The sequence below is a fragment of the Tinamus guttatus genome, unplaced genomic scaffold (genome assembly GCF_059628265.1).
Source record: "Tinamus guttatus ecotype Peru unplaced genomic scaffold, ASM5962826v1 Tinamus_guttatus_pri_ptg000476l, whole genome shotgun sequence".
NCBI classification, from domain to species: domain Eukaryota; kingdom Metazoa; phylum Chordata; class Aves; order Tinamiformes; family Tinamidae; genus Tinamus; species Tinamus guttatus.
In genome coordinates, this window is record NW_028289010.1 from 42,747 (window position 1) to 63,587 (window position 20,841).

General features: G+C 43.3%; 2 protein-coding genes across 2 annotated transcripts; one reads left to right on the forward strand and one right to left on the reverse strand.

The window, feature by feature from the left end:
* The first annotated feature begins 1,466 nt into the window (after positions 1 to 1,466).
* Positions 1,467 to 3,443, forward strand: SCRG1 (stimulator of chondrogenesis 1). Its single transcript, XM_010225935.2, has 2 exons — positions 1,467 to 1,705; positions 3,334 to 3,443. The coding sequence occupies exons 1-2, from the start codon at positions 1,467 to 1,469 to the stop codon at positions 3,407 to 3,409; spliced, it is 315 nt and encodes a 104-aa protein (XP_010224237.1). The 3' UTR covers positions 3,410 to 3,443.
* A 3,300-nt stretch (positions 3,444 to 6,743) lies between these two features.
* On the reverse strand, positions 6,744 to 12,504 carry SAP30 (Sin3A associated protein 30). Its single transcript, XM_088533048.1, has 4 exons — positions 12,175 to 12,504; positions 11,770 to 11,892; positions 8,702 to 8,800; positions 6,744 to 7,074 (listed from the first exon to the last, which is right to left on the reverse strand). Exons 1-4 carry the CDS (start codon positions 12,502 to 12,504, stop codon positions 6,952 to 6,954), a joined length of 675 nt encoding a protein of 224 aa, XP_088389174.1. The 3' UTR covers positions 6,744 to 6,951.
* Between the last annotated feature and the right edge of the window lie 8,337 nt (positions 12,505 to 20,841).

Consider the following 20,841-nt stretch of genomic DNA (forward strand, 5'->3'; position numbering starts at 1 on the left):
TTTTGGAGCAAAACTCTCATAACTGTACAGTGTTTACAATCCTACAAAATAAAACCATTATTATAATAATACAGATCCTTTACTTGAGTCTAAAAAAACAATATTGGGCAAAGTTAGAACAATGTTTACTTTATTTGAGAAGTAGTTTTGAGGTCTAAAACTAATAAAGACAGTATGTTATTTAATACTGCACTCTAAGGTAATTAAAAAATAGATCCCCAAGGCCCCATTAGCAGTAGTTTATAGGACTCTCCTACTCAAAAGCTCACACACAAGGTCATGGAAACTAGAAGAAATCAGTCAATGAATATTGCTTCTATGACAGCAGTTAGAAAAGACACAAAACCTTATTTTTATTTTAGTCATATCCCTTAATACATTAGACACTTTAATATTTTGCTTGGCTACCCGTGTTCAAAAACATACGTCTGCACAAGAACTTAGGAAAATATAGTCAAAATGCATCCAGGTGTGGTATTTTATTCATTATATAAATCCAAATTACCAGGTTTCCTTAGTTATAATCTCCATATTTTCATTCATTGGCTGAAGAAGCAGATCTATCTTCTAAGTATGTGATGTAACTACCTAGGGGAAAAAAAACCTACAGAATACAGTCAACTCATACATTTAATAGCTTCTTGTGTTTTCAAGGGTTACCTCAAGAGTTTTACCAAATAATACAAGTGAGACTCTGCATACAGACATAATGATTTCTATATCAAGGATACTTGAGTTTTATTCTAGAGAGCAGCCCTACTGTCTAAACTTTGCACCTGACAGTCTTTGATGGGACATTGCTTTATTCTTGGTTATTTTCAGGTTAGTCTAGAATAGGCTATTCTGCCTAAAACAATAGGGCAGAAACCAGCCCATAATGCTGGACCAACTCCATACCACCATCAGGATGGAGAGCAGCTTCCTTTTCTGTGTTGAAAACTTCAAGAAACTTGAAGAATCAATCACAAGTTCAAGCAGCAGACAGTTTTCCCCATAAGCTTTAAAGGGAAAGATATTACTATTCTTTATGTGAGCCACTCTCGTTTCAAGAGCGTGAATCACCAGGAAGGCAATGAAACACATCTGAGCATTTTGCCTGCTTTTGGTGGCATTTAATACACTCATTTCCACCGTGGGGAGAACATGTCTGGCTCAAAGCAATTTTCTCAAGGTGAGAGGCCAAAGAAACAAGAAAATTGCCAGCAAGAGAAGCCTCAGTTCCCAAGAAAAAGAAGAGGTTAGTATAGAAAGCAATGAATATCAACTTAGTGGTGATGCTTACCTCCTAGGAGAAAATCCTCTCCTAGACTCTGAGTAGGACTCGATATCGTCTCAAACCTCCAAGAGTTCGCAGGAAAGAAGGAAAGCATCAAAGTAATTTGAGAAAAATCGACCTGTTCAACAGCTACACCCTTTTCACACTCCTCATTTCTCCTCAGCGCTCCGGAGCGGGAATCTTTGCGATCATGAAGATGGCGTCGGCCCTGCTGCTGCTGCTGAGCGCGCTCCTGGGCGCCCGCGCCGCGCCTGCCCCGCGCCTCTCCTGCTACAAGAGGGCCCTAGGAGGCCACGGCTGCCACAGCATCCCCCAAGCCGTGGCCACCCTTCGACCAGTCGACCAGAGCCTGCAGGATCACTTTTGGGAAGGGAAGGGCTGCGACACCATCTGCTACTGCAGCCTCAGGGAGTTGCTCTGCTGCCCCAAGTAAGGCTGCTTTCCTCCTCGTGTTCGTACCAAGCGAGTCCCGTGTTAACACCATCTCTTCACAGTTAGCACCTGAGGGATGAGCCAGCATTTGAAAGAAATGCATCGCTGCAGGAGCTTTGAGATTACTTCGAGACACAGACGGGTTTTAATTTTTTCATTTTTGAGTGGCTCACCTAGTATTTCCTTAGCATACTTGAAGTCTATGTGTCCTATTAAAGGAAAATACTGGGATCACTCAACTTCTCACTCTTCCGTCAATAACTGATCTACATCAAATGCAAGAGCTACAATAATTCCTTAATTCCTTATCGGCAGCACTTTGCATTTTAGATGTTTCCAGGACCCTCAGGCTCTTTAGGTTTCTGCTACACAACAAAGAGCGATTTTGCTATTCCGAGGCAATCAGCAGACATGCCAGTTGAATAAACAGTTCTGTGAAGACAGCGGTTTGAGGTAGGAAAAGTAAAAGGGGTGAGGGCAAGGAAAGGGAAGGAAGTAAATCCAAAAAATGCCTGCAAGAGAGAGGAGACTTAGCCCAGGAACCACTGACACTTGCCTGTCTTGCTGACACTGTTGCTGACAGAGCAGGAGAGAGGAATTTTGACGGAATGTGGGTTTTGTTGCTTTGGAGAAAGAATGTACTTTTCAACACATTCAATGCGGAGTTAATAAACACCAGCACCCTATGACTTACTGGCTTGAAATCTTTAAATACACTATGAGGTATCACCTCGTTCAGCATTTCAGCCAAATATTTTCCTCAGGAAATTTAGATTAAAACATCAACACAACACTTCAGAAGCTGAAGTAATCATTTTTTGCTTGCCTATATAATGCCAGCAAGTGATAGCGGCCATGAAACATTAACACCCCTCTTACCACCCAAGCTTCTCAGCTCCCCTGAAATATAAAAAGTGACTTCTCAGTGCTCACCAAGGACTAACTGGCCAGGACACTGCATTTGAACGAAGCAGAAATGAATTCTAAAGTTAAAAATATTTCTGACTATTTTTTTTTTTGGCAAGCCATATTTAAACTAAGAACAAGTTTTAAATACTTTTTCCTGTTTCTTTCTCCCCTAAGCTACATGTGGTGACCTCACCTTGAGTCACACTTTGGCTACCAGCTTCAGTCTCTGAGCTTTAAACACTCATTGAAATCCTCTTATTTTGATGCAATTACCTTGACCCATCTAGAGGCAGAGAAGACCGACACTGTACATTTGCTCCCAGGAGCAATTACATTAAACAGCATGTTTGCATATATTATTTCTTATTCTCTCTAACATCACATATTTGATAAGTTCACCTTCTCAAAATAAAATTACCAGGGGTAAGGTCCTGGTACACTAGTCAGTCAGCAAAAGTTTAGCTGTCACTTCCAGAGTGGAGGCAGATATACAGTATCTTCATACAGACCAGGAGTTGCATTGGACCTACTGAAAACACTTCCTCCAGACACAATAATCCCAATTAAGCCCTACCAAAAAACTCCACAAATCAACTAAAAACACCCCACTACCTTCTCCTTGCCTCCACAAAAGAAAGCAATTGCAAACACTTGTCTTGTTAAAGCTCTGATAATGTAATAAGTTAATTATTTAAATATCTGATAATGTCTTTCAGAAATATTTTCTTTGGACCAAAGATATCTTTTGTGATCCCCTGCAACAGTCAGTCACTGACGTCAAGCCCCCCGTGAAGACGACAGGCACGTCAGCCTTCCATTACTGAACCATGCTTTAAAAGGAAAATAGAAGAAACAGCAATAATAAACCCTTCCTTTCTAACCACAGTAAGAATGCCTCTTCTTACACTGTAAAAATAATTATTTTCTATACATTTTTAAGATTCCATAAAGATAAGTGGTAGAGCTTTCATTTCTAACTTGCTACTAGCTTCCTTAATTTCCATAATACTTTGAAACTTGGTACAAGGCTTATCATTGCCCTTATATGCTTCTCCCAGCAAAAACGCCACGTCTTTTTAAAGAGGGACAATATTCCCAGCCAGTTGTGATATAGGAACTTCAAGCTTAATATTTAATGTGGTTAGCAAAGTGACTCTCGTAGCAACCTACTGCATAATGTGCTTAATAATGTGACTCCTTGCAGCAATCTTCTGTAATGCCGTTTCCTCCTGCTTTGTTGCTGTTACAGTTCATGCTGTTTTAAGCTGAAGTTACTTGATACCTGGCATTTCTGTAGGTAGCTCATTCTACTCATTCTACTAAAGCATTTTTAAGAAAAAAAAAAGCAAACAAACTGCTTGCATTTTGAAAGTTCCACTGGTAAAAAAAATGGCAAGGCTCTTACTGATAGCAACAGGAGCATACCCAGGTCATAATTATGTCTAACTGGTCACCTGCATAACAATAACAATGTGTAAAACCTTAGTTAAAATAGTTAAACCTAACTAAACCAGGAGAGCTGTTAGAGCGCACATGTTCTGAAGAGGATAGGACTGATGAAAGGTCTGCTAAGCCAGTAGTTAATAAATAAATAAATAAAATTAAAAAAAAAGCTCACTTAAGATGCTTTTGCATCAAGCTTTGTTTGACATACAGAACCTGAGAGTTAAATTAAAACACTGGCTTTGTGTTTATAGTAGCCTTGTAGGGATGTAGCTAGCAATGAGAAGAGAAAAAGGTAACTAAAAATATTTTAAAAGTCACCTTAAGCATTAAGAATTATCATGGTCTAGCCTGTAGATGTGTGGTTACCTCCCAGCATTAGCCAGCACTGATGATAATACAAGGGAAGCAGCCACCAGTTTAACAGAAGCCACCTGAACACACCAGACTTGCACATAGCAAGCTACCTTATGCCTAATATACAAAAGCTCCTCAGCTGTCAAGTCCCATGGAAAACATGTAATACTGATGAAATTGTTTTTACATCAGTTTTACTATTTCACTAACATTTTGACTATTTTCAAGTCTTTCTTCCTTAGCATAAAGTACTATGCATCTAAATCTTATACCTTAACACATGACTACTGTTACCATCAACTTACCAGACTTCATGGTGTATGAAACATCACAAGGACTGTGTTTTTCATCTTTTGGCAAATAAATGAGGCTGGACAGTGGGTTTTGTTTTGATTATACATGACTAATAATAAATGTTTCAAGTGAATCCATGTGTACTATTTTTAACCAAATAATTTTTGGGCTACTATCTGTTAAACAGTTTGTGGTCTCCGAGTTTTTTAAAGCCTAGTTTGTGTAATTATTCCTGACTCACTCAGGCTTCTACTGAGGAAAAAAAAAAATCATCATCATCATCTGGAAGGCTGGGGGGGTGGAAATCTGGCAACCAACAGCCAAAATATCCAAAGTTGGAGCTGTAGGAGGGCATATGGTATCCACTTTGGTGAAAGTCCCCTCTAAGCTTCTGGCAGTAATCAGGGCATGCAGCTTTTGTTGTCCTGCCATGGAGTTTCTACAAGACTCACACTGTGCATGTGCCTCTGCGCTCACCCCTTTCCAGAGCAGAAGTAGCAAAAATTAAGACAGAAGCCCAACGGGGTAGCAAAGTTATCAGGCAGTTTTCAATACTGCCCTTCTACCACTACCATTTAGGAAAATCCATAACCCACAGGAAAAAAAATGCCAGTTTTCACGTGCAGGGATAGGGGTCAGTACGGCTGCTATTTTAAGGCTTAATTCCTGCAGAAGCTTTTGTTTTTGTTTCTCCCCTGCTCCAAGACAGCTTCTTCAGGTGCTGCAGTGAGAGCATCCATCCCTGCCATGCACCTGCAAGAGGGAAAGGCCTTATATCCTTTGGTCATCCCCTTCACTGCCAGCAGGCTCCCTGGCTGTTCCTATAACTAGCCCAGTTTGCCACCTTCAGAGAACTTTACAGCCATGATGGTGAAATAGGATACCAAACATTTCCTCAAAGGAGTATCAGTTTTAGCTCCACTAGATAGGTATCGTTAAGTAGCTTGCACTGAGGCCAGCAGCACAGAACTTTAACGTGGAATTATATGAGACGCTGCAAGTGAAAGAAATTAGGCCACTGATAGCTACTGGGAAGGCAGCCAGTTTGAGTTGAGGGTTTATCATCATGCAGTCCTGAGCAAGAGCACAACGGGTACAAAAACAAAACAACAAAAAAACCCCAGCATCTCAGTTCTATCTCAAAGCAGTTTTCAAGAGTTAGATTAACATCTAGTAAATAAGAATGTAAAAATACTGCCTCCTAGTTTCCTCACATTAAGAAAAAAAGCTTTTAAGCATCTTCTGAGGAGCCCTGTTTTAGCACACAACTAGCTGAATGTGCTGAAGCTGCATCCTTTTCTCCTCTGAGACAGAGGCCTTCCTCCCTGCCAACCTGTGCACACAGCTTAAAGCAAAGGAGGGGGAGCAAAATCATTGCAGACACCACACATTTAGGCAGCAACAACAGTTCTCAGTGAATATACAAGGAATCATACACAATACCCTCTTCAACACTGCAGATTTCACCAGATTATGTTCTTAGCAACAACAAATGCAGACGAATGCAAGTAAGTCAGCAACTACAGTATTTCCTCCTAAGTGGAGGGCTCTCTCTGCACAGTATACTGCTCTTAACTCATGCTTGTATCTTGAAGTTCCAAGAGCTGCAATTTCTTCTTCTAAAATAAGAGCAGGAAGGCCTCAATGCCTGGAAGCACAGGTCCCAAGAAGATAAATAGAATATATTAGATAGAATAAACAAGTCAGAAAAGCTCCCATTAATTCTTGCTTCCAAAGAAGGAGAAGAAAAAAAAATAAAAAATAACAAAAAGAAGGAATATTCAGCCATTTCTGCTCACCTAACAAGAGGAACCACCGCTTACAGCCAGCCTTACCTGAGGAGCAAGGGAATCTATTGCCAACCCTGCTACAGCTTCCTTTTTAAAGCAGCTTTGCATCATGAGACTAAGTACATTCATAAATATATCCTTGGTATACCTTAATTGAAAAAAATATTTTAACATCATTACATAAGTAGTCAAGCTTCTCTTAGTTACAAGTAACTCACTAAATAAGTTACAGACACACCCAGTTGAGCAACCATTTCAGTGATATTTATTTAAAATACTTTTGCTGAGGAAATTGTTTCAGAGGAGGTGGCTTTCAAATAAATCATCAAGATTATGAAAAATAAGAGACAGTTCTCTGGGAGAAAAAGGTACAAAGAAAGCTTTTGCATATCAACAAAAACCCTCAGTCTTTTGATCTGGAGCCTGAGTCTCAGTCCCAAGCTTTTCTGGCTAATGGACCCCACTATCCATCTTTAGATCTGGTTTGTTCTTGTCATTCTTCACCGAGTAGATGAAATATGTTAAGGTGTCCTTTTCATTCACTGGAATTGTCCTAAAATGGCAGCCAATTATCTATAAAGGAAGAATGCAAGGAAATTAAATGACCACTTTTATATGCTGAAGATTCAAATTTAAATCACATTAAAGTAAGTTTAAAACATTCATCAGGCCGTTCAAAAACAAAAAGAAAAGAAAAAGCACACACACAATCTCCTCCCATTAACTTAACTGTCACACAAAAGATAGGTGTCAATAGAAAGTTCCTGTCCTATGAGCCAAATATGCCAATTTGTACCCTAGTTTCCTGACTAAAAAGCCCTGGAAGTTTTCAGAAAGTTTCAAAGCAAAGCAAAGGTAGGGCTGTCATTAAATACATGCGGGCACAGCTCAGATATGAAACCAGTGAGCAGTAGGGAATAAGATTTCATGATCTCTAGTAGCTACTACACATTCTTTAGTAGCTACTAGAGAATATGAACAGAAGTATAGTACAGAAAGGAGGGGCTACTGCTCATTACTCAGTTTGAGGGGTCTGTGTGGAGCCGTGTTTAGAAGCCAGGATGATCCTATGTAGCAACTTTGAGGAATGATTACTGAACATTTAGCTCAAAGCCAGAGCTGTCAATGATAAAAAACAAAACAAAAAAATTGTGATGCAACAGCTACAGTCTGACGATTTCTAAACAGATCTGGAGTCACTGCTGTGATTTTGGAAGTTTCAGAAAGGACTGCCAACTTTAAGAAAGCAGATTTTTTTTGGTAAGATTAAGATTAGCAGGAGCAAGTGAGGAAACCAGACTGCTCATTTAACTCTCGTAGGGTACATAAGTGCTTAACATAATTAGCAATTTAACAGGCCTTCTAACTTAGAAGATCCTTGGCTTTAATTTACACTGATTAGTGGTGAGACCAATGAAATCTCTGCAGAGAAGTACAACTGAGTGCATCACTACTCAAAAGTGGGAATAGGGAAACACGGGTGTTATTTTAAGGAAGAAGCGCCAATTCTCTCATGTATTTACATCAGCATCCTGTAAACTGCACTTGCACAGTGTGGAAGGATCCCTTAAAAACTGCACTCACACAGTAAAGGAAGTGTTTCCTCTACTAAAATACTTAAAAATAAATAAATTAAATCAAAAAAGACCTTAATTCATGAAGTTCTGTTGTCTGATAACAGATTTCACTTTTATCAACTAAATACTAGTGTAATATAGAAATCTGTTTTAGATTTTTCCATACTTTCCATGGAGAAAGATCTATGTTTGCATAAACTGGTTTTAAAAGCCAAGTCTCTGCCCTACTAGAATTTCACTGCTACCTCACACTTTCTATCTGTTTTTGGGTAGAACACCTAAGATGAAAGTGTGACCGACGTGCAGACACTCCCATGTTTCTGTGATGTTCAGAGACATGCAATAACTCATCTTACCATTTCAACTCCACACTTTTTGTCTGTTTGTTTTTTAAGCAGCACACGCTCCTTCTGGAAGGTGAGGGCCCCTCCTCTGGAGAGGACTTCTACTCGTGACTTACTGGGCTGAAGCGGTGGGCAATGAAGGAAGCTAGATCAGCAGCTCCCTTTTGTTGTCCCCCAACCCAGTTTACACACGCTCCTCATGCAAGGATCACGCTGTGCAGAAAGCCACCTGCCATTGCAAGCTGCCTTTTCTGCTACGGAACAAACACTCATACGTACTTCAACGAGCTGTGCTTTGTTAAGTCCTGGTCTGGTCTGTAGCTTGAAGTGTCTTTTGTACCTTCGAAGTGTGTTTACTTGTAACTGATACAGATCAACCTAGAAAACATGGGGGAAAGAGGAAAAAGGTCACCTAATTTATGAACTGGCAGATTCATCTGTTAGTAGTTTGCGTCTCCACAGTGTATGGGAATCTCACAAAACAAATGCGCAAATTTAGACTGTGCATTAGACTGATCTATTTAGACTTGATAGATTTCATTTCGAGGGAAAAAACCCTCCACCCTGCATCTGTCAGAAGGAAGCAAAACACCTCAGTTCAGTTCAAGACTAATTCACCCAGCACAGCCCTTTTCCCCCTCCTTTACAGTGGCAATCTTTACTGTACTTTAATCTGTTCTGGGTTTTTACTTGTTCCCCAGTTTGAACACAATCAAAGCCACTTAACTTTCATGTTGTATCTGCAACAAGCTGGTTCACAGCTAGCCCCTAAATTACAATTTCAGCCATCATATTTTACAGAAATTCCATAAAAATACAGCATAGCTGCACCATAAGACAGCATGTATTGGAACCAAGAAAAAGTCTAGAGTATAAAGTTTTCTTGGCTTGAGCTGTGAGAAGAAAACAGCTGTTCTCGGTCTCCAAACATATTGCTGCTACATAAGCACAATGTAGGAGTTATGTGCATAGGCATAGTTGCCCAGAACTATTTTTCAGCATGAGTTGACAGTTGAGAGAATTGCACGGGCTCCTCTTAAGGATATAAATACACAGTCTTAACCCAGTACTCCTTCAGTTCCAAATCCCCCAAAACTCTGACCCGTCACGTCTCCCAGCAACACCTTACCCTGCCACCTTTCCTGGCAATGTCAACAGAGAGCTTAACCAAAAGACCAAGCAGGAAAAAAGCAGATAGGCTGAATGAAAAATTCTGCTAGACCACTTGCCATTACCGTAGCATTCTCCAAAACCACACAGTTAAACATCCATTATGGAATACACTCTAAATTCATTTAGCAACCTCAGGTATAGATTAAGAACAGTGCTACTGTGCACTTGACAAACTGGCAGAGCTGATGCATACCACCTTATGCAACAGAGGATGGATATCCTCTGGTATTCTGCATTTTGCATGCCATAAATTCGTCTTTCCCTAGGGCACAGGCTCACGTGGGATGATACAGAGAAGGAGCTGGAGCTCCCTGCAAAGCCACAGGAGGCAGCAGCTCCGTGGCAGCTCTCCTGTCTGCAGGCATCATTTCTAACAGCTAGTGATGGTCAAGACTGAGGAGGAGCCTACAGAACCCCAAAGGTACTCAGAAGGATTTCACCTCACTTACTAAAGGGAATAGTAAGTGAAAACACTGAAGGTCAAGAGCCTACAGGTATCACAGGGCCACAAGCACGATTAGGGGATTGGGGCAACTCTGTATGAGGACAGGCTGAAAAAGCTGGAACTCCTAATCCTGGACAAGGGAAAACTTGTGGGTCACTATGCGCATGTATGAGTATTTCACAGAAGGCCAGAACCTTCTCAGTGGTGCCTCAGAGACAGAACACTGGGTACAAACTGAAACACAAGAAGTCCCATCTGAACATAAGAAAACACTTTCCTCCCCCCGCCCATGAGGGTAGCTGGGCACTGAAACAGAGAGGCTATGCAGCCTGCATCCTTGGAAATGCTCAAAACCCACCTGGACAAGGTAACCTGCTCGACTAGGCCCTGTCTGAGCAGGGGGCTTGGATCAGATACCACCAGGTCACCTCAAACTCCAGATTTTCTGCGATTCTGGGCTCCAAGGCACACAGTGGGAAAGGGAGGTTACCATTATCCAGACAGCCGGCTGAAACGCCTCCAATGCACTTCCCAGGCTGTTGTCTTGCTTGCAGCAGTACAGTAAAAAGCCTGCTATTTTTCTTCACAAATACCCATCAGTTGTGGCACACTTTAGCATCCTTGTATCGGAAAGCAAGCCAGACTCCCTGAAGAGTGGCAGTCCCCACTGTGCCAGGCAGCTACCTTAAGTTACGCAGCACATTTAGATTTAGCCAGAGCTTTCACAGAAGAGACCCAACATATTTAGCAGACAAAAGCACAATTAGCATCAAACCATCCCCTCAGAGCCTTCACAGCAGAGCTGCGCGCCTTCTTGAACAAAGTTTTATCATTTACATTGCTGATACCTGCCCACCATAGCTATGGGGAAGCAATTGACTTAACAGTCAAAAAGCATTTTTTTTTTAACATCTTTAAACACCCCTGCTAGAGGAACCAGACAGGAATCACAGCCTTTGCACAAAATCATTGCACCAAGAGCGCCTGCTAAGCCAGGCTGCAGCAGAAATAGTCCTATCGAGTCATAGGGAAGGTCACGGCATCATTCTCGCAAACCTAGTGCTTTCTCTCCCACTACACTATGTAAAAAGATTCAGAAGCTGCAGTTCACTTTCACAGTGGCTAACAGTGTTTCACAGGTCTGCAGGGGAGGACACTAGCAGGGAAAGGGCCATCCTCCTCCGCTCCTTTCCTGCCTGATGCTGAGTGTCTCTAACATCAATACAGGATAAAAAGCAAAGAGCTACCCTCATTAAACCTGGAAGTTAGACTGCAGCAACAGAACAGCTGCAAGCACTGCTCTGCAGCACATCTCCACACAGCAAGACACGGCTGGAAGAACGGGAACAGCAGGGCACTTATACCCCAAGTCTTACGCGCAATTCCCTTGAATTGTCAGCCCCTGCAGAAGACGGATTTTGCTACTAGCAGAGGTGATGCTTTACGGCATGCAAGTCTGCAAAGGCAGCATCAAAGAACACCATGAAAGCGACAGTTTTCTGTGAAAACCAGCAGACAAACAGAAACCAAAAGCCTCGCTCATTCTCGCCTGTAGGATTAATGCAGCAAATACTCCACACAACTCAGTCAGCTCGTCTTGCACTGAGGATTTAATGCGTCAGAAGCCTTCCCTCCCCCTCCACCCCGGCCGGGAAAGCGGCACGAGCGGGAACGGGGAGCCGCGAGGCGCAGCCATCGCGCGGCCACCGCAAAAGGGCCGTTTCGCTACCTCCGGAGTGTCGATGTCCTGCACGGGCGAGTCGCCGTCGTCATCGCTGCCTTTCCGCTTTCGCCGGTTCCTCACGCTCTGGATCAAGTTCTTGTGGAAGTCGCAGATGTAGAGGTGCCGCGCCTGGGGGAGGGGCACGTGGCGCCGCTCAGCGCGGGCCGCCGCGAACCGGGCCGCGAACCGGACCGGGGTGTCCCGGCGCCCCGCACCCCCCCCGCGCGCCTTTGTCTCGCGGTGGAGCAGCGCGCGCGCTCGTAAATAAATAAATTAATTTTTTAAAGTTTCCCGCGGGGAGGAAGCGCCGCTGCTGCCAGGCGGGTTTCCCGAGCCACGCGGCGAGCCCCGAGGGGGACGGGCCGCGCCAGGCGAGGAGCGGGAGGGCGGGCAGGGGCGCGCGGGACTCACGCTCTTGTCCAGCTCGATCTTGACCTTCTTCTGCGAGATGCTCTTCTGGATGCGCTTGCTGAAGCTGGCGTTGCCCGCGGCGCGGCCGCACCGCTCGCCCTCCTCGCGCAGGCAGCACAGCCGCCCGGCGCCGGGGCCGCCCGCCGCCGCCGCCACGGCGGGGCCGCCGCCGCCGCTCGCCGCCGCGCCGGGGACTGGGCCCGGCGGCGGCACCAGCACCGGCGGCGGCTCCACGGCCGCGCTGCCCACGGCGGCGGCGGCGGCCAGCAGGGCGGCAGGCTCGGGCCCGCGCGGCGGCGGGGGCGCCTCCTCGGCCGCGAAGCCGTTCATGGCCGGCGGGTCCCGCCGCTGCGCTGCGCCGCGTCCCCCCGCGCTGCGCCGCGTTCCCCCGCGCTCGCGGCCGCCGCGGCGCTGCCTCCCGCGCGCCCTGTCATGTGGAGCCGCCTCAGCTGTTTCCTATGCAACAACCGCGGCCCGCCCGCCGCGCCTGCGCGCGGCCCCGCCGCGGGGCGCGCCGGGAGATGCAGTCCAGTCCGCTGCCCGCGCAGCCGCGGCGGTCCTTGCGCCGGGACTACAGCTCCCGAGGTGCACCGCGGCGGCGCGGGGCGGGGAGGGAGGGCGGGGCGCCATTTTGCGGCGCGGCGGCGGCGGGAGCGGCGGTCGCGCTGCGCTGTTCGCCCCCGCCGGCAGGCGGCTCCGCGCGGGAAGGGCCCCGCGCGGCCGTTGGCGTCTGAAGGAGGAGCGCCGTGGAGGAGCGCGCGGCAGCGGCTGCTGTAGCCCCAAGGTTAAAAACAAGGATTTTCACTTGTAGGAATTCACAGAGCCACGCGGAGATGCGTTACCGCTAAAGCGAGTGCTAGTGCCCGCGTCTGCCGCAGGGTAACGGAAGGTGCAAACTTCTAACGCGTTTTTACTTCACGTGTGTTTAAAGGACACGCACCGAACACCGAGGTGCCGCTTTCCTTTCAAACCGCCGCCAATACTTCCTTAAACCTAAGATCTGGTACCTGAACAGGCCGTGCTCGGAGCAAAATGATTTAATCACTAAAATATTCGCCCATATCATTTATGGTGAGTTTTCGGCTCGCAGAAGCAGGGGAGAGTTACGGGGAGGTCAGTGGATGATTTGACGAGACGCAGATCCTGCCTAAGCCCGAGCCCCGATTATAGCACAGCTTCGCCTTGGGTGCAGATGGCTTTCTAATCTGATTACATAACTGGTATTGCAGAGTGCGGGCAGGTCCTGCCTGCATTCGGAACAGTGTAATTAAATAACCAGCATAATAAATGAAAAAACGAGCACAGAATCATAGATGATAGAGAAGGCACAATTCAGAGATTTGAAGAGGTGGGAAAAGATCCCGCAGCCTGATTTGTTATCAAACGAACATAAGTCTAAATAAAGTACAATCTGTATAATCCCAGACAACAGGTTTCTAACTCACTTTTTAGGTTTCCTGAGATTTGGTCATTTCAAAAGTTGCAATAGTAAAATATTAAAAGAATGGTAGCAAAGTGGGTTTACCTAAGAAAAGTATAGGAAGTCGGGGCTAGGAAAGCTGGGGCAAAGGTGAGTTCCAGGAATTCTGCAGTGTAAATCTGTGCCATGAGCAGCAGCCGCTGGAATCCTACACTCTGTCTTTTGAGACACGTTTTGTTTAGCTTGTTTTCAACACTCTGTGAGCACAGACTACCCAGGCTAGGTTAGGAGCAGTTGAGGATTGGCATATTGGATTTAGCTGGCATGATTTCATATGATGGAAAGATCAGTTGTGCATTTTAAATCTCTATATCTGATCTTCTTTGCATAGTTTGTGAGCAGCTAAAGACTTTATTAATCAGCCATGCTTGCCAGTATGTTAAATTATAAACTGAATTTCAAAATGAGAAGCATCATAGTTTTGTGATCATGATAAGACAGTAGTAGGGCGGAGAAAGATGGTCCTTCTCCAGCCATGAGCTGCTCCTTTTTGCACCCAAGCCCTCCCCTGTGCCTAGAGCTGCCTAGCCCAGCAGAACATAAATTGGTAACGTTAAGCCTGATCTGCTTTACTGCTCCCCTGTGTGATGTCCCAGCACCAAGGGCCAAGAGAAGGACATGACTGCCTGACCGGCGCAAAAGCAAAGAGCCATCTCCTTTGGTGTCAGTGCTGGCTTAAAATAATTCAGAAATAAGTCATACATTAAAAGAGACAATCACGCCTTTAACAAAAATGGTTATACTGGGGCAAAACTGGTATTTTCCTGTCCTTCTGTATAATCCAGTTGCATCCGCTATGTCTTTGTAGTGTTCTACACCCTGCAGTATGGATATTATGAGCGTATGAAAGAGTTTATGTAACACGTGCTTTTATTAAAAGATTTAAACGGTCCAAAAATAAACACTGTATTTTAAGAGTAATCTAGGTGTTACAGGATTAAAACTGATAAACCTGTGTACTGTAAAACCTCAGAAGATTTGTAATTTGCGCCCCTTCACTGGTTGTAGCAATTCAGTTCTGCAATAAGCCCATCAGTAACAACAGGCCTCAGGAATCTGCCATTGAAAGACCTCGTCTTTATGTGGAAAAACTACAGATACATATTAGATATACTTTAGATATATATTAGATATACAGATATATCTTAGGTATGCTTTACTGAATACACATGCCAGCAACTATTTGCTAAGAGACCTCAACAATGAGCTGTGTCAAATACTTTTGCTTCATGAAGCAAGTGCACCTTAAAGGATGTTTTTAAATGCAACTGCACGTGGGTGACCGTGGCAGCCTTGTACTGAGGGCTGCAGCAGATCCAGTAATCCTTCTGTTTACAAGCTCCTGTTCAGCTCAGATGAAACATTTGCTGTTTTTAAACAGTGAAGGATTTAGAGTCACTGTTTCAGGCTGGAATGTAAAATGAAAAATTAACTCACAGAGTTGTGAATAATAGGCAAGTCCTTGTAGGATACTGCTTAAATAGTTATTTTTAATCTTTGAAAAGAAATCTAAAGCTTGCTTACCAGTAGCAGAAGCTCTGCAGTTTCCTCCAAATTTGGCTGGTCTCAGGTACATTTTAATATCAAAAAAAAAAAAAGTTATGGTATACTGATCTCACAATCTTATTTGCTGTGAAACCCTGGCTATAGAAATTCAGATCTGACACTGTTTTCAATTACCTTTCACCATCTTCGCAATATTGCCATAGGCTCCCATAAAATACACTGCTCCTTTACATCACCTCCTCTCCTGACATGGACACTTATTACCGAAGGAAAACCAGGAACTTCTGTATCTCCCAAGTCCTTTTCAGCATCCTCATCTTTGTAGTGTTGTTATCTAGGGGGAGACCTGGCACCCATAGGCCTGACTTTGCTTCTTGAGCAGCAGCTGCAAAGGGCCCTTTGGAAGCAGGTGGACAGTTCATCCCCCAAAATGTAAGGTGCAGTTACAAATTCTTTATAAGATGATTATTTGCATTCTGTCGGAAAAAAATTTGTAGAGTCTGATGTTAATAAAAATATTTTTATAAGAACAAAATCGTGTGGCTTTGGAGTTGACTTATTTTCCTGACTTGTTGCAGAGTTCATTCCGGGCAAGAAGAGATGGGCTTAAACTTCAACATTTTCATAACCAAAGGGAAATAATATGTTCTAAAAAGGTGGTTTTTTTTTTTGCTTTTTTATTTGTAATTTGTAATGTTCTGATGTGTGAGTAACACTAACAGTGCTCAACTGCAGTTGAAAAGTATCATTAAACTTGGCAATACCTAAGAAAGGTGTGTGTGAAAAGGCTTTAATAAAATGTTTTTTAAAAATGTAAGAAGTTTTAGAAGACTTTTTATCTGTTTGGTTGTTAATATTTATCAACATTATTAATTCTACGGGTGAGACCTTATGAAACAGATCCATTTCCTTCACTGCCTGGACCCAGGGGTCAACACATTCAGTAGTGCACTGCGGGGAAGGAATCAGGATGCTACCAACCAAACCTGCTTCTCTCTTGGCTGCACAAGATGAAAGGGCACAAATCAATCCTTCCTCCTGCAGCTTGTGGCATACACATATCATCAACTTAGCAATATTTTTTCTTTTCTAAAAGATCTTAAAACTGTTATTTTATAACAGCTCTTTCAGATTTTGCTTTTTAAATTTCTAGCCCTCACAGCTGCAGAGGAAAACAGTTCTGCAAAACAGAATAGGTACAAGCAAAACTTCCTGATCTGTTGGACCATGGAAGTCTCAACAGCTGTACGGCCCGGTCAGTTGCCATGTTTGGACTATGGAAGTCTCAATAGCTGTAAGGCCCCATCAGTTGCCACGTTTGGACCATGGAAGTCTCAACAGCTGTAGGGCCCCATCAGTTACCAGGTTTGGACCATGGAAGTCTCAACAGCTGTAGGGCCCCGTCAGTTACCACGTTTGGACCATGGAAGTCTCAACAGCTGTAGGGCCCCATCAGTTGCCACGTTTGGACCATGGAAGTCTCAACAGCTGTAGGGCCCCATCAGTTACCAGGTTTGGACCATGGAAGTCTCAACAGCTGTACGGCCCCGTCAGTTGCCACGTTTGGACTATGGAAGTCTCAACAGCTGTACGGCCCCGTCAGTTGCCACGTTTCCCCGGGGCCGCTGCAGGCAGCAGCACGGAGCCTCACACCAATGCTGGGACTGTTCAGGAGAGTTGGGCTTTCCTTATAGCCTCTCCCAATCCCTTTCCTGGGCATCACACCTCCAATGCTAGACACAACCCAGGCCCTTTTCATACTCTTTAGTAAGAAAAAAATTCTCCTGGAACTAAGCTTTCCAGCTCCCAAGCATGCAACATTTGTATTAATAGTTGCCTCATTTTATTTACTGAGAGTAAGCCCTGTGTGAAGCAGGAACATTTACCAAGGCTAGAGGAGGTGGAGGACACAGAGCAGAAGATGCACAGTTTTTTCCCCATGTAAAACAATTCAGAAATGTAAATTACCACTACTCACACTTAAAAACCCCTATATGCAACCTTTAAAATGACCTACTGTACAAACCATGACAAATTACTCCTGTGTGCTCGTACCTGTAAGAAGAGACTATCAAAAAAAACAAAGTGAAGAGAAGGACTGTTAAGATCTTCAGATAAAGAATGATGTATGAGTTCGGAGTTACTTTTCATATAAAAGAGAAACTGAGCTCCAAGAACAGGAATACTGGGGAGAAGGGAAAAAAAAAAAAGAAAATCCAAGCAAAAAGCCAAACCACAATGCAAATAGAAAAAAAAAAAGTTCTTGTAAGTTCTTGTAAGATTACGGTCAAAAAAGTTTGGTTAAGTGTAACAATTATCGTGACTAGGAACAGCTGGTGTTCCTAACATTATCTGCATTAGTACCAGGAGAGATTTGTTGTATTTATTTCCTACCATATGACCCCTTCAGTTTCACTCTCTGCTCTGCAGCTGTCCCTAGTGCTGTCTCATGTGAGCGGTCTTTGTGCTAGATATTTGGTATACAGCACAAAGTCACAACAACTTCCTGAACTTTCAGGCTAACACAGCCCAGCGTAAGGAGCCTCCTGTTTGCCAGGAGCTGCTTAACTGGTTATGCAGGCTTTGCAACAGCACACAAAACCTGTGAGGTGCTGAGACAGCACATGTATGCCATGTTAATAAAATATTTATTATTTCCATGCTATAGAGGAAGAATGGGGAAAGCTATGACTACTTCTGGCATTGTTCTTTAAGAACAGCATGGTAAACTAAGTTTTGTTTATAATCCAGCTGCCTTAGGTAGCTCTGTTTTTTTACTTTAATCCTAAAGCTCCTATGATGTACAGAATATAGGAGTTGCTGATATGAAAACATGTTACATATTAGTTGTTTCCTATATGTAGACTTTGGAAATAACATTAAAAACAGGGCTTAATGCAGTGGCCTTTTTAAATGCTTTCTCTGCTTTAAATTTAAATTTAATTAAATCTTAGATTTAATCTTTTTCTGTAACAGAAAAAGTAATAATCTAGAGCTATATTTGCTTTCTCTTTCAAGAAAATTATTATCAGTGAATTTGGGTGACATTAAAATCTATAGCAGTTGTAGCTCACCTTGATCATCAGTCAGGTGAACTCAGCATCTCAGGTACTTACCCTTCCAGCCGCAGGCTGGAGTCCACCGAAGCCAATCAATTTTCACAGCAGAATTTCACTGCCCTTGCTGCCACACCATGACAGATTCCACAGGGGCATCTGGGCTCAAGCAGTGTCTGGGGAGAGACAGAGCCTCTTCATCCAACTGAACGAGTTAAAACCGTCACCATATAATGTACTGCGACTAGAAGTTTGACATCAGAGTTAACATCATGCAGATTTTGAAATTTCCTCAACTGCATCGGTAGCAAATGTTGTGAATCTATTAATTGAACCGTTAATTTAGGTTCAAATGAAAGGTCTTCCTTAATTCTTTCCCTTGGCACGCTCACTGAACTTCTGTATTTGCTTTGTCTAAATACTATTACTAAATAATGGTATATAGAAAAAAGAAATGAGGAAATCGGTAGTGGAAGTGAACAGATGTAAGACTTCGAAAGTTTTTTTTTTTTTTAAATTACTCAGCCACTGTAGCCCACAACCTTTTCAATGCTCTTCTCTTCCCTGTATCCAGTGTTACTAGTCACTCCATGGCTTCTCTTTCTTCACTTACTGAAGTGAATTGACAACAGGGCTTCAAATTTTAATTGTGCAGCAGATTAGAAACTCAAAAGGGCTTGAAAACAGGGAGCTATAAAACTTAACAGTCATTTTATGAGCTGAATTATTCACTTAGAAGTAAGCTTAAAGTTATAGAGTTTATGCTTCGTCCCCACAATTGTCATCCACATGTGGTTTATAAACTAACCACATGGACTGACCGAAGTCAATGCTGCGGAGATCACTCCTTTTAGAAGAGTCACAGTGACTGAATGTCAAGACAAAATCTGTGGTTTTGCATGAAAAAGATCAGCATAGTATAATGAAAAAACAGTGGCAGCTTATTGTGGAACTAGACATGCAGAGGAGAAGGAAGAAAAAAAAAAAAAAAGGAAAAGCTTTTCCATGTATAAGGATTTTGCTAGGAAGACGCTTACATTTTTGGAACCGAGAAAACTCTAAAACCAGCACTCCTGCACTGCCATGGAAAGCTTCCAGTGTCATATTCAACCATGGAAAATTTTTAATACTGCCTTCCTTGTTGGAGGACAGACAGATGTAGAGACTACAACCGTTTGCTTTCTTATGCTGGCCTGTGTTGCATGATATGGTATGATACAACCACCTATCCATCTATCTATATACATACCATATGTTTTTTTTTTTTTCCCAAACTCCCTTCCTTTATATGCAGGGGAGCTTAGAAAAAGAATCTCTTTAGAAGAATGAAGGGCTAGATCTTCAATACCTTTCTTAAGCCATTTGATTAAGCCGTTTTTGAGAGGGAGGGCTCATTCTTCTCACAACAGAAATTACACTTTTCCACCCCTACTCGCTTTTCTGGGAACACTCTATGTTTCTGGAGGCGATATGAAAAAAAGATGCCCAGAGGAATTCTTCCTGCATGATTTCCCCTAGACAGATCCACACAATTATTTCCATGAACTTCCTATATAACTTTAAAAGCCTGAGTAAGAATACATTAATAATAAACTTGTACAACGTCCTTTTGCTTAACAGGTGACAGAAAAGACCTGACTGAGAGGGGTAAAAGCATGAACAGAGCAAATATCTCCTCTGCTTCCTACTGTTAAAAATCTTTTTTGTGCCTGCAACTACCCTGATTATTTTTCAGTGACATGGACTCCCAGAGGTCACAAGTTGCTATTTTAGAAGAAATAACACTGAGAGAACTGGGTTTCCTGAAAACTGGTATATCGCTTAAGTGCCACTGGACTTTCAACTGCGCCAGGGAGAATTCCAAAGTAAAACTGATTTGGATGGACTCACCCCATGTTCACATGTTTGTAAACAGTGCAGAAGGTAACGGCAGGAATTGGCTCTGTTCTGAGCAGCGTTTGCACCACACATACGAATGGGTGTTATTATAAAGTCTTCCAGAACATTAGCTAGAAAACAGTGTGCAGAAGCAGTCGCATACACAGGCTTTACCACAGAGAAAGCTGGATGAGTAACCTACCAGGTAGCTCAACTCACCAAACCAAGTAAGGCTGCTTTCCAAGTAAGAAATAAAGAACATTTTCAAAATGAGTGGAAAACAGTCCACAAACAGCCAGGCCTCCACGCAACTCAACTGCTTCTATTTCAGAACGTAGATTTTCCTACAGAGAGGTGTGGGAAGTGTTTACAGTAATAAAAAGCCAATAGCAGATAGAACGCACAATATCCCCAGTGTAAATGTTTATTCTGAAAGATAAGCCTGGCTTTGTTGGCAGGTTAAACGCTATCGAAAGGAGCAGCCCCACAAGCTGGGCGATGCTAGAGACCAGATAACCAGATTCTGCTTGGCCTTCCATCCCGCCTGCAGGAAACATCTCCATACAGCTCCAAAAAGATTGGGACTTATTTTTTTTCTAGTTTATACTACATCTCTTAGTGCCCGCACTTAAGCAAACACGTATGTTTTAATATGAAATAGGAGCAAAGGAGGCATTTACTACCATATTAGCAAACTGTTTTGTGCAAACGAGTCATAGAATCATAGAATGCTTAGGGTTGGAAGGG